Source organism: Typopeltis vanoorti, chromosome 5 (assembly GCF_054136105.1).
Source record: "Typopeltis vanoorti isolate ZY-2024b chromosome 5, IOZ_Tvanoo_1.0, whole genome shotgun sequence".
Lineage (NCBI taxonomy): Eukaryota > Metazoa > Arthropoda > Arachnida > Uropygi > Thelyphonidae > Typopeltis > Typopeltis vanoorti.
The window spans coordinates 42164497-42179038 of record NC_143553.1 but is presented as its reverse complement, the minus strand read 5'-3'; the positions used below and the strand labels follow the sequence as shown (position 1 = coordinate 42179038).

General features: G+C 35.8%; 1 protein-coding gene across 2 annotated transcripts in view; it reads left to right on the top strand.

Moving 5' to 3' along the window:
- The window catches only part of Oga (O-GlcNAcase), a 375302-nt gene that overhangs the window by 313266 nt on the left and 47494 nt on the right, over positions 1-14542 (top strand). For both annotated transcript variants that reach the window (XM_090392376.1, XM_090392375.1), the window contains one exon: positions 9812-10010. In XM_090392376.1, coding sequence (XP_090248502.1) covers positions 9812-10010 — 199 coding nt within the window. The remainder of the gene's footprint in view (positions 1-9811; positions 10011-14542) is intronic.

Sequence of the window (14542 nt, the reverse complement as noted above, 5' to 3'; positions counted from 1 at the left end):
GTTCATTCATATTCCTACTGCAACTTAACCATGAATGCAAAATCTTTCATTTTTTAATATTTGGTTTTATTGACCGACTTCGGTTGGCTTCGAAGCCATTCATATTTACCTCCAACTTTCATGAAATTAATTTTATAGCTACATATCCTTCAGTTTAATGTCGTGTGTCAGCATCCTTAGCAGCTTAGAAAAAGAAGGGCTAACAAATATTGACAAATCTCTGTCAGTATTTGAAGTAAACCTAGTATGTTTATTAAAACGCTGGTATTCTGGATGAACAGTCATGGCTCATACCATTGAATTTCACTGTTTTAAAAGTCTATATGATTTTTTTTTTTTACATATAAAATATATTTTTTTAATGTTTAAATTTAATAAATAAAAATGTTAATATTTATGAGCTTGATGTCAGCACTTGAGAACCATTGCTTTAGAATACAAAGTTCTGTGTGTGTGTGTGTAATATACGTTATTGTTCAGAAAGTGTTTTCATGGATAAGGCTTCCTTGTTCATTGAATTTGCAGGAGGGAGAGAGTGTGTTGAAAATGCTTCATGTGCAAGAAATGCGAGTTGTGTTGAAAGTGGGAGAAAAGGCAAGATTGTGAAAGTGTTGTAAACGATGTGGAAGGAGTGAATGATATTGTGTGAAATATCAATCAGAGCACGAAAGAAATGGCTGAACATGGCGCGGATGATGTGATAGTAAAGCGTGAAAGAAAATGCTTGCACAGCATCCTTCAGGACAAAACATCAGCTAGAGCGAATTGACTGGACTGTATAATTCATCAGGCGGGAGAATGAAAGAAAAAGTGAATAGGAAAACTATGAAAGTTCAAGAAACAGAGTCAGGAGAAGGTATTGTATGGAGATTAGTAATAAGAGGTATATTTAATGAGAAAGAGATAAAAACATGTTTCGTAGGTGCAAAGGTTAAAGATGTTACGGAGACTGTTAGTTTGCAGAAGGGAGGAGCCAAAGAATTGATTGTTTTGGCTCATGTGAATGATCTGAAACATGAAAATTATGCAATGAGAGAAGGTGTGAAAGAGACTGATTAAATTGAGAAATCATAGATTGTGAGTCTGTTACTTCAGTATGATAGGGCTGAATTCAGAAAGCACTGCTTGCTAATAAGTTAATGAGGAAAATGTGCAGTTTATAGATGCACATGGAGTGAATTTGATGGATGAAAGGACTTGTATATGCTTGATGGACTCAATATGAATTGTTTTGGAGTTAGATGTTTGGAGAGAGAGAGAGAGAGAGAGAACCACCATTAATATATCTGCTGAACAGAGAATGAAGACTGAGAAGAAAGTTATCTGGAATGTTCTCACACACCGCAAGGAAGCAAGAAAGAAATCGCATAACTTGGAACAGAGAAAATTTCCAGAAAAAACTGAGTATCTGCGTATAAGATGCACCCTGTTTTTCAGACCTATTTTCAAGGAAAAAAAGTGCATCTTATACGCTGGCAAATACAGTAATTACAGGGATATAATGTAAAGGGTATTGTATTTTTAAGGAGAATTGAGGAAACAGGACAGGATGTTGGGTGTTGTTAATAGCAAGAGAATTTCAACCAACAGAATTAGAAGTGAAAGAAGATTTTATGTTATGGGAGAGATGGTTCATCTGATTCTAACTAGTGTGAGATAGAGGCCAACAGGACAAAATATATTGTTGGTTGATGCTATAAACCAGGGCCTCCGCAGAAAGATGTGGATGCCATGCATTGGCAAATTGACACAGGCCAAGATGGGTATTATTGGGTATTTCAGCTATGGGAACACAGATGGGAGGAAAGGTAGGCATGGCAAAATGGAAGTGTAATTTATACAATTGCTAAGGGATAATTACGTGAAGAAGCATGTTATAGAGGGGGATCAGGGGCTTGAGAGTATTAGATTCTGGTAATAGCATCAGAAGATGTATCAGTTATCAAGGTAGACACTCTGCTTCAATTAGAGAGAGTGACCATGTAGTTTTTTTTGTTGTTTTTTTTTAAATCCTACCAGAGTGCCTCTTATGACAACCAGGATGTTGCAGTTGATTTTTGTTTTGACCATTCTGATTGAGGTGCCAGAAAGTGTGCTACATTATTATAGTGCTTCTATGCATTACTGTTAATTAACTCTAACCTGGATAATGTCTTTATGATAAAGACAAAATACTGGGAGGTAACCAGTTTTAAACTGTTGTTTATTCTTTTACGATACATAATGATAGGACCAGTAATGGCTCAAAGCTATACGTCAGCATTATTTGCACCCGGTTATGATTTCGCATTATTACCTTATGTGTACCTTGTTAACCTTTCTTGTGATCTGCCTCAAATCACCTCATGTTTTCCTTATGGTACTGTATGCAGTTCATACTTATACTTCATAATTCATACTTCATTGATATCCTCAAAAAACAATTGTTACACCCTGATATCTTGAGAATATAGAATTCTCAGCTATCATGGTGTAACATGAAGAGCAAATAAATTAAAAACCCTGCGTTAAAGCTAAAAGATGAATTATTTAAAAGAAAAAGAAATATCCTTGCATCCAATAAAATATATAAAATATAAAGGTGTTTGTTGAACTAACTAACAAAAGAAAGAATATATTAATATTGTGATATGATTTAAAAGAGAAAATTTAACTAAATAAGACAGAAAAGGATTAGTCATAAGAGATGGTATGTGAGAGGCTAGAGATTAAAATATTAAGAGAATTCATAGAAAAAATTTGGAAAGGAGATTAAGTTAGAGGCTAACGGAAGAAAAACAACAGACTATCGCTCAGGGCCGATTCCCGGATTGAGACATCGTTTGGCTCGCCGACCAAAGGACGTTTGGCAGAAAAACGCCACCCTAATTGGTCAGTGAAGTAAAATCAAGAAGGGGGCGGAGAAAAGAAGTTAAAAAAGGTGCCGTTAGGAGAGCAGGTATAAAAGGGTTGGAAACCCCCCCCCCCCATAGGGCTTTTTGGTTTTTGTTTTGGTTCTGTTCCCAAGGAGTTCTCTACGAGCTCCGTGGCATAGGTTTCACACTGTTTTCCTGAGTGGAGATTGGGGGTTATATCTCCGTCGTCACAACATGGAAACAAAAGTGAGCGGGATTTCAATTCCGGATTTCCTATGTAAGAAGCGAAGAATGCCATAGAGTCAAAGAAAAGGAAACACGTTCTTTATGTTTCAACTTCAGTGACAACCACGAGAAAGCTATAAAGATATCGATATCCATGTCGTGAGTCGCACAGCCGTCATATAGATGATTCAAAGTGTGTCCTGAATTACGAAAGTTTAAGACCTTGTAAACATAGTTCAATTCCAAAGGGAACGTAGGAGTAGCAGATTATCGGAGAGGTTATACCAAGCTAGTTCAATCAGAAAAAGGTAAAGGCCCATATGAAAAACTCAAGAAAGAAAGGTACTGTAAAATATATCTAATGTTAACTAAAATTTGTATGCAATAAGTATCATTATTCTAATATGGAACTGTTGAAGTGACCAAGGAAAATTTATACTAGGACTTTAGTATCTGAACATATGACAGAACATATTAAAAGTAAGCTGGCTAGTGTTAATGTTATATGAATAATTAAGTGTCCTAAGAATTTTGCATGTCTATTGTAATGTATAGGAAAGTTAAAATGTCATAGTTATGTGTTAGTGCAGTAAATGGTTTAGTTAATCTACTTAAGTTTGAATAGTTAAATAGTGTGAATTAATCTTATTTGTCCATGTCAAATGAATTTATGTGTTGAATTGTTATGGCGACATGATCGTAATATCCATTATAGGATCATAGCCTAATTACTTGTAATAAGCTAATGTTAGTTTGTAAGTATTTAGTTTAGCATTAAATTGATTAATCACAAAAATTGAATTGTACCATGTCAAGGAATTTAATAAACCTTTGTTCAATGATAAAAGAGTTGTCTGAAATTGCTGTCCAATGCACCACTTGAAAAATACGAACCTAATCACGTGGGAAATTAATGTGTTAAGAAACGAGATAAAGTGTCACGACTGCAACATTGTTTCACTTTCAGACAAATTTTAGTTTTTTCTCCTTGTTTTTGTATATAATATCTCAAACTAAATATCCGAAAAGGCGCAGTATAAATACAAATATTAGGGGTACTATGGGGAGAAATAACTTAAGTATTAGTAAACATTTTGGTGATATCTCGAGCAAAGATAATAGTAGAACATAGATAAGAGGAAATTACTAGATAGAATAAAAATCATAAAATGGGACACAACACAATTAAGGAACATTTTCTGGAATTTTCATTCTGTGTTAGACAAGAAAGCAATTTTCAGACAAACGATATGATGTACATTCTGGAATTAGCCTCACTCAAAATCTTTTATATGTATAGTAAGAAGCAAAGCTTCATTATTTTTATAGTACTTCTGTAACATGTTTAAGTACCCGTGTGGTACCTTTGCACTGGAAAGACCTGAGTTTTCAAATGATTTTTTTCACTATAAAACAGAGAAAATTTGTCCAAAAACACTTTTTTTTGTATTATCCCCACACATACACATAAAAGGCCATAATGCCTATAAGCAAATAAATGCCCTGTATGGGCAGTTCATTGATATGCATTGTCACCACAACAAATTATCCTTATATATATATATATATATATCATCGACATCAGCCATTTTCTGATTACTGCTGGATAAAGGCCTCCCTCAAAGTTCTTCATTCGTTTCTATATTGATCTTTTTCTATGCCATTGAATTCCAGCCATCTCTTTGGTCTTCCTGTAGCTCTCTATCTCTGGGATAATTCAAATATTAGCTTTGTTCATCTTTGAGGATTATATCTTGCAATATGACCTGCCCATTGCCATTTTAATGGTAGTTATGCCTCTCACCCTAGTCTAGCTCTGATCCAAGTAACACACTTTCTATGGTAATACTGAGTAGTAGTAGTAGTCTTTCCATTTTCCTCTGGTTAATCTAAAGTATCCTCAACTTGTTGGTCAATTTTTCACTTCCATATGTCACAACCAGAAGTATGCAGCTGTTGAATAATTTTCTTTTAACGTGAATTGGGATGTTTCCTTTGAGTGCTTCATTGTGTTTTCCAAAGGCTATCTACCAAGTTGAATTCTATGTACAGGTAACCCTCGTATAACACGGTACTTATACAATGCGGTTTCGATATAACGCGGTTACAAATTGTAGTAACCCTTGTTCAACGCGGTTCCGATATAACACCATTTACAAATTGTAGTAATCCTTTATCTTTTCATATATTTTTCACCTTGTGACTTAAAAATCTAATTTTATCTTCATTAAATTAGCATCTGCCTGTATCGCTGATGTAGTTATAAGTAGCGAATTTATATTAAGGGAAATACCCTTTAGCAAGCATGTATGTCAATTGTTTACCGTATAACTTGTTTATTACTGAAAATTATCTTTGTTTTCTGCCAGGAAAGGACATTAAAAATCATGTCTGGTAATCTCAAGCTGAGCATTTTATTTTCTGTTGAGTTACATACAATATGTAATGATTTTTTATGTAAAAAATTTACTTTTATAGTAATGGCCACTTAGAGGGCTTTTGTGATATGGTTGAAAACGAAATTAGTGAATTAATTGACGACAAAAGAGATTTAAATGAGGAGGAAATGGTACGATTAATAGATGACGTCTAACCAAATGGCAGGGAAAGTTCTGTCGAAAATTTTGATTGTGATGAATCTGTGAAAGAATTCAGTTTAAAGAAATTAGTAGAAGGATTGGACTTGGCAAGAAAGTTAGGAAGTTATTTTACGGATAATGATCCCTCAATGAAGCGCTCCAGAAAATTCAAGAGACAATTGGATATTTGTTTAGCTCTGCATTATGAACTTAATAAAAAAATTTGCAGCATAGTGGTAAGCAAGGTCTTATTACTGACTTCTTGATAACTAAACCAGCTGAAGCATGCAATGAGAATTATACAAATGATGTCCAAGAGATTGCAAGTGATGACGATGTTCGGCCACTCATAAATAAAGAACTACGAAATGTTCGTTTTGAAGACAGTAATGACGATTAAAATATGCACTTTATTTTATTTTGCCTAAAACATTTATGCATTATGTGCAATGAAGTTTACGTACAATTTGTAATTTTATAAGTTTATACTATGTATTTGTTTCATAGTTTATATGTTTTCTTAACTTACATGAATTACCTGAATTAATATATAAACAACAATATATCATTATTGTTTATATAATTAAAAAAAAAACGATTTCGGAACATAACCCTACTTTTTCTATGTGATCTGAGTCTCGCATAACGCGGCATTTCTATGGAACCTAACATCTGCGTTATACGAAGGTCACCTGTATAATTTCTTCACAGTCTCCTCTTTTCTGATCTTTTGTCTTAGGTAAATGTAGGAGGTTACTATAATGTAGTGTTCCATTTGTAATGGCTTTTTAGTGATGTATTTATTATACATTATTTTTGTTTTCCTTTTGTATATATTTAATCCTTTTTATTTTCTGCATTCAATTCACTGCTAATTTGTTGAAGATCTGCAGAGTTGCCTAAAAGAACAATGTCATCAGCAAATCATAGGTGATTTAGTTCTTTTCCACTTATCATAATTCCTCTATTTTTCCAATCCAGATTTTTAAAAATGTTTTCCAGAGCTGGCTGCCTTAAATAATTTAGTTGAAATGGCATCTTGCTGTGTAACTCCATTTTTTATAGAAAATTTCATGTTTGTTCCTGATTTTATAGCTGCAGTTGAATTTTTCTGTGTAGGTTTTTCCAATTCCTTGATTTTTAAGGGTTTCTAAGGTAGCTAATGTTGAGATTGAATCAAATGCTTTTTTAAAAATCAATAAATGCTACACCTAAATGCTTTTGGTATTAATTTGTCTTATTACACACACACATCAGCTAACTCCTTTTATTCTTATTGGGAGTAAGCAAGGCTGTTTTAGCTTATCTAACTTTTGGAGACCAAGGAGGCAGTTCAGCCTCCACTGGTAGCCAATCAGATAGTTGGTCTAAGACTATCACTAATTATACATGCCATCTGGCAAAGAGAGGCAGCTGACAAGTGCCACCATGTCTGTAATTCTAACATTCTTTCATCATCAGCCATTGTCAATCCACTGCTGGATGAAGACCTTTCCAAGATTACTCTAAAACTCTCTCTCCTTTCGCACGTCACTCCTGCAAATCTGATGATATCGTCAATCCACTGCGATTTAGGTTGGCTTTGTGGTCATTCTTCCTCTAGTGAAATCCGATCCAGTACTGCTTTTGTCCATCGTTGTTCTTATCTTTGAACAGTACGCCCAGCCCATTGCACTTCAGATGTTTCACTCTTCCTATGATGTCAGATTTTGGTTTGATTTTTTATACACGTATTCCTTTTGTGATCCAGTCTTGTGATATCAAGCATATTTCTTTCCATACTAAATTGTGTTGTTCTTAATTTTTGAATTTCCTTTGCCTTTAGTGTCAATGTTTCACAGTAATATGTCAATATAGGAAGAATACATTGGTTAAAAACTTTTCAGGCGTAATGGTAGTCAGCCTTTGAGTATTGAATGTAATTTTCCAAATGCTTTCTAACCCAAGCATCATGCGGCTTGTAACTTCTTCCATGATATTTTCTTCCATGAATATCTGCTGTCCTAAGTATAATGATCAATTTGTTTAATTTCATCATTAATGATTTTTATTATTTCTGGATGGACATAGCTATTGAACATAACTTGGGTCTTCTTTAGGTTTATCTTTAGGCCAGCTGTTTTGCTAGCAATTTGGAGTTCATGGATACGAGTCTGTAATTCATGTGCAGTTGAAGTAAAGATAACTATGTCATCAGCAAAGCATAAATGGCTTAAATTGCTTCCATTTATCTTCAGACCTTTCTCTTCCCAATCAAGAAGTTGGAATATTTCTTCTAGGCACGCTCTGAATACTTTTGGAGATATTGTGTCACCCTGTCTTATACCTCTCTATATTTCCACGGTAGAGATGTTTCCATTGAAATGAATTGCTGCTGTGTGTTGATTTGATGGTCCTGATGTACAGCTCCTCCACTTGTTGGTTTTGTAATGCTTTAAGTATTGCGCAAGTTTTTTACTGAATCAAAGGTTTTGTCATAAATAAAACAGATATAATGGTAACTGATATTCATTACACCATTCGATAATCTGTTGTACAACTTGAATACGGTCCATTGTACTAAAGCCACTTCGAAAACCTGTCTGTTCTTTTGATTGCACTAGGTCTAGAGTCATACAAGGCCTATGAGCCAAGATTTTTGTAAATATTTTGTAAGCCACCAATTTTTATTTATTTATTTTGTATGATGATACACTGGTCATGAGCCCCTTTTACAGGTAGACAGCACCATCTCAATTGCCCCTATTTCATCTGGGCTTGGGACCAGCATAGAACACTATGTTTACCAGCTGAAAATAGTGTGGTTTCTGTAGTTAATTTTCTTGATTTTTTTTGCGGGATGAAAAACCCGAATTTCCAGGAGAAAAACACTTGTTTGCTCATGCCAGAGATCAACTATCTTCTCCAGAACCAGTTGGGGAAAAAAAAAAAGGGGGGGGAGCTTAGTGAACACTCCTGTAGCTAGAATTTAACTTCCAATGCTCTTTTTTCAGGTGGTTTAACACCACATACAGCATGTGCCACGTCCCTTGAGCAACACAGGTGCTTTCTAGGTGAGACATACACCCTCTGTCCAAAAAGAAACCGAACTTTTGATAGAAAATAAAACACAGGCCAATTATAATTTTTCGAATCATTTATTCGATCAATGTACTCTCCCTCAGCTCAGCTTCAATATAGCATTTGACATGGTCAATTCATTCGTTAAATGAGTTTTTTTATATCGGTTTTTGGAATACTGTTGAGGGTCATGGTTACTGTTGCTTGAATGTTTTCAAGTGGCAGCAACGGTGTCGTATCGCTTTCCTTTCATTGGCAACTGAAGTTGGGGGGTAGAGAGAGAAGTCACAGGGTGCTAAATCAGGTGAATACAGTGAGTGATCCAACACACAAACTTGTTTTTTGCTCAAAAACTGTCTCAAAATGTTTGAACAATGAGATGGTGCAAATCGCGAATTCAATTATGAACGCCCAAACTCTCGGTCAAAATGTTGTGCACAGTTGATTTTTGAACCCCCCAATTCATCTTCAATCAATCTCATGGATGATTTCAGGTTTTCTTCGATGAAATCGCACACTTTTTGGATGTTAACTTCCCTCAGTTCAGTTTTTGGATGGCCCAGCTTTTCGTCATCCACAAGCATCTCACGACCACTTTGAAATCACTTAAACTCCTTTATACTTGTACAGGATAAGCATTCATCACTGTATACTTTGTAAAGCATTTGATGCGTTTTGGTACAACTTTTACCAAGTTTAACACAAAAGTCAATCGCAGCTCTCTGTTTGAAACTCATTTTCCGACTGTTCGCAAAACATTGTCACTCTTGGCACTATAACTCGGCTTTTAATGAAACAAATGTCATAAACAGTTGCACAATACTAATGAAGGGTGCCACTGGTATCTTCTATTTTTGAAAAGTTCGGTTTCTTTTTGGACAGAGGGTGTATATATATATATATATAAATAAAAGATGGATTGAATAGGTTTTTTTGTTTATGTAAATATATATATTGAAAATGCTTTAGATGAATAAATCCATAGACTGGGCAGGGAAAAAAAAAAATGCTACTTTGCATGCCATTAAAATATTGTTTCTTTTACTCTTAAGAGGATTGGTACCCAGGTTTGTTTGTTTTTTTTTTTCCTAGGCTGGTAGGAGGTTTTCTTCGCCTCAGTTCAGAATACTGCTTTGTTGTAGAAGATGAAGGTGGCATTTGTGGATATGCTTTAGCTGCTTTGGATGCACAGCAGTATCAGAAGAAAATGGAGATTTCTTGGACTCCTGAACTGTGTTCCAAGTATCCAGCACCAAAGAAAGAAAGCGGTGAAATGTTAACTCCAGCTGAGGTAAATTTTTATGTAGATGAATAAATTATATTGTATTGAAATTTTTACTTATTTATTATGTAACGAAAGGTTGTAAACGTATAGTACAGCGGGTAGGCTATGATATTCAGGGGACCCCACTCTAGAGACCAAATATGGAAGCTTTCTAATATCAGCCATAGCAAGTGCCAGTGCATAATTTATAGCCATGCCTACAACATAAAGCAAAGATGGCAGCACCAGAGCTGAGTAATCATCATCAAATTCCTGCCATGTACCCTCAACGGGTGTACAGGATATGATAGTATTACATGAAAAAAATTACATCATTACTAACTTCATATCTACAATTTTCCTCCAAATCAGTCTGTTACTTGTCACGACGCCAACATTATCAGATCTTATATTTCTGTTGTCTAAGGCACTTTGTGCCGTATCAATCCACCTATATCTTGGTCTTCCTCTGAGTCGTTTTGCTTCCAACCTGGCAGAGAACACTTGTTTTGCTAATCTTTTATGCTAATAAATTTTGCTTTCCTCGCCCATTCTGTTTAAGTGACCATACCACCTGAGATTAGCTCTCCTAACGCATTCCAGGATGCCGACAATGTCAAGTTGTTTACTAATATCCTAGTTTTTAATATGATATTGCCATTGATGCCATCTTTTCATGCCTATAATCTTTCTCAGGACTCCCGTATCTGCGGTCTCTAGTCTTTGGTCAAGTGTTTTACTTCTGACCCAGCTCTCAGATCCATAAGTTAAAACTGGTTCGAAAACTGTCTTGTATACAGCTAATTTAGTGTTCCGACTAATTTCTCTCTTATTCCATATGAATTTATTCAATTGACTTCCCACCATACCAGCTTTGCTGATTCTGTTGTCTATTTCTATATTTAATTTACCATCTTTAGTAAAAATCGTGCCTAAGTAGCTGAAATGTTTTACTTGTTCCACAGGTTCTCCATTCACAACACAGTTGACATTTTCAACAATTCTGCCTATTTTCATTGTCTTTGTCTTTTTATTGCTGACCTTCATACCATATCTATTACAACAACTATTCAGTTTAGTCAGAATCTTGCAGACTTGTAGCGGATTTATTTAGAAGTATAACATCGTCCGCATAAAGCAAAGAGCTGACATTAGCATCTCCAATTTTGATATCATGTTTAATACCACTTTCCTTCATAATGTGATCCATATAGATAATGAATAACAGAGGGGATAATGTACATCCTTGTCTCACACCAGATTTAACATTAAACCATCTTCCTGTACTTCCTTCAATTTTAACTGCTGACTTACAACTCAAATAAAGACAAAGTATTGCTTGATATAATGCCCCATTGACACCATATAACTGCTGAAAATTTGTTTATCACTAGGTTAGACTATAATAGATTTAGTTTAATCCTTTATCCCAGTGAGAGCAAACAAAGTTTGCGCCTGAAAATATCTTCAGGACTAAATATAGTGTTGTACTATCTTATCCAGTAAGTAGTGCAACACCAAGGCAACTCGTGGCAAAGGTGGAGCAAGCTACCAGGCACTTCTAACCCAGTATCTCCCATAATGCAAAACACATTTCCTATGTGGATATGTATACTGTTATGCATTAACGGGATTGGCCATCTACCCAGACTAGTTTCGACCTTTATTGAGGTCTCTTCAGTGGGAGCCAGGCCCAGAGCTGGAGATACCAGGCAGAAGCAGTAGCAAGTCATCTGTGCCTATGGGAGTTGCCAAAAGGTTTATCACCTTTTTTAAAAATTACTCTGGATTTAGAGAAAGATGTTGAAAATTTGTTTATCACTAGGTTAGACTATAATAGATTTAGTTTAATCCTTTATCCCAGTGAGAGCAAACAAAGTTTGCGCCTGAAAATATCTTCAGGACTAAATATAGTGTTGTACTATCTTATCCAGTAAGTAGTGCAACACCAAGGCAACTCGTGGCAAAGGTGGAGCAAGCTACCAGGCACTTCTAACCTCTAAATCCAGAGTAATTTTTAAAAAAGGTGATAAACCTTTTGGCAACTCCCATAGGCACAGATGACTTGCTACTGCTTCTGCCTGGTATCTCCAGCTCTGGGCCTGGCTCCCACTGAAGAGACCTCAATAAAGGTCGAAACTAGTCTGGGTAGATGGCCAATCCCGTTAATGCATAACAGTATACATATCCACATAGGAAATGTGTTTTGCATTATGGGAGATACTGGGTTAGAAGTGCCTGGTAGCTTGCTCCACCTTTGCGACGAGTTGCCTTGGTGTTGCACTACTTACTGGATAAGATAGTACAACACTATATTTAGTCCTGAAGATATTTTCAGGCGCAAACTTTGTTTGCTCTCACTGGGATAAAGGATTAAACTAAATCTATTATAGTCTAACCTAGTGATAAACAAATTTTCAACATCTTTCTCTAAATCCAGAGTAATTTTTAAAAAAGGTGATAAACCTTTTGGCAACTCCCATAGGCACAGATGACTTGCTACTGCTTCTGCCTGGTATCTCCAGCTCTGGGCCTGGCTCCCACTGAAGAGACCTCAATAAAGGTCGAAACTAGTCTGGGTAGATGGCCAATCCCGTTAATGCATAACAGTATACATATCCACATAGGAAATGTGTTTTGCATTATGGGAGATACTGGGTTAGAAGTGCCTGGTAGCTTGCTCCACCTTTGCCACGAGTTGCCTTGGTGTTGCACTACTTACTGGATAAGATAGTACAACACTATATTTAGTCCTGAAGATATTTTCAGGCGCAAACTTTGTTTGCTCTCACTGGGATAAAGGATTAAACTAAATCTATTATACCATATAACTGCAGCGTATTGAATAGCTTCTCTCTTGGCACCTTATCATATGCCTTTTCCAAATCGACAAAACTTAAAACAGATCTTTGTTATATTCCCATGCTTTCTCGACTATTTGTCGTAAAGTGAAGATCTGATCCTGACAGCCTCTATTTGGCCTGAATCCAGCTTGTTCTTCACCAAGCTTTTCTTCCACAATTCTTCTGAATCGTTTCTCAAGTATACTTGCATAGATCTTGCCAGGAACACTCAGTAGGGAAATACCTGTGTAATTCTCACTTTCAGTTTTATTTCCCTTTTTATATATGGGTACTATGAGAGCTCTACTCCAATCATTGGGAATTCGTCCCTCTGTCCAGGCTTTCTGAACTATGCAGTGCAGCCACTGTAAGACTCTTATACCCCCATACTTCAGCATTTCTGGTCGAATATCATCTACTCCTGCTGCCTTTCCACATTTCAAGCCTTTGATGACTTTTTCTACTTCAAGTATGGATATGTATTCCTGACTGCATGCCTGGTCATTGTTTTTTACCACTGTGCTGTCATCACTGCTTGTTTCATTTAGCAGTTTTTCAAAGTAATTACTCCATACCTCAAGGATATCTTTTTCTCCCGTTTTCATGTCACCTTTATCATCTCTAACTCCAATTACAGCACTCTTTCCTCCATTCCTAAGCTTCTTCAACAACCTCCAGAATATTTTGCCACCTTCTTGATATTTATTTTCTATATTCTTGTCAAAGTCCTCCCATGACTTTTGTTTAGCTAGTTTTACACAGTGTTTAGCATTCTTGCATTTGTCTCTATAATCTCTAAGAGCACAAGCTGACTTATTTGACAGGAACTTTTGATATGCTTTCTTATTTTCCTTCACTGCCTCTTTAACTTCCTGTGTCCACTAGGGAGTTCTGATTTTTTTATTCTTGCAGACAACCTCACCACATGCCTCTCTGGCAGAATCAATCAATGTTTTCTTCAGAGTTTGCCATTGAATCTTCAAGATTTGATTCCTGTTCTCAAACTCTTTCATTTTTTCTTCAATAATCTTTGTGTATTTTAGTCTACAGTTCACATCTGAGAGCTGCTCAACTTTTATTCGCTTTAAAACTTTCTTACATGTTATTGTTTTCAATATGATATTCAATTTTATCCTGCTCAAGACTAAATAGTGATCACTTCCAATTTCAAATCCTCTGTACACTCTGGTGTTCTGCACCAGGGAGAAAAACATTACTATCTACAATAACATAGTCACTGAGACTTTTCTTATTCCTAGCCTCTTCTCTCCATGTGAATTTGTGCACATTTTTATGTTGGAACATGGTTAGTAATAACCAGTCCATGTCCTGAGCAGAAATCCAACAGATATTTGCCATTATTATTAGCTTTGCTCTTTTCTCCAAATTTTCCCAAAATATTTTTGTATGTCTCACAATCATTTCCTACTCTGCTATTTAGATCCCCATGAAGGACCAACTTTTCCTTTTTCATTGTGTCAGTTGCTTTTTCTAAAGCGTCAAAAAATTCCTCTACTTCTACCTTAGTAGAACCCTCTGTGGGGCCACAGGCACAAATAAGTCTCATTGTCCAGTTCCCCATTCTCATATTTGCCCACATTACTGACTGTCATTCAAGAATATTAGCCTCGTATTTTGTGTTGAATACTATGGCTACTCTTTCTTTTCCCTGATTGTCATTGTCTGAATATAACATTTTGTATTTATTGCTCAGAA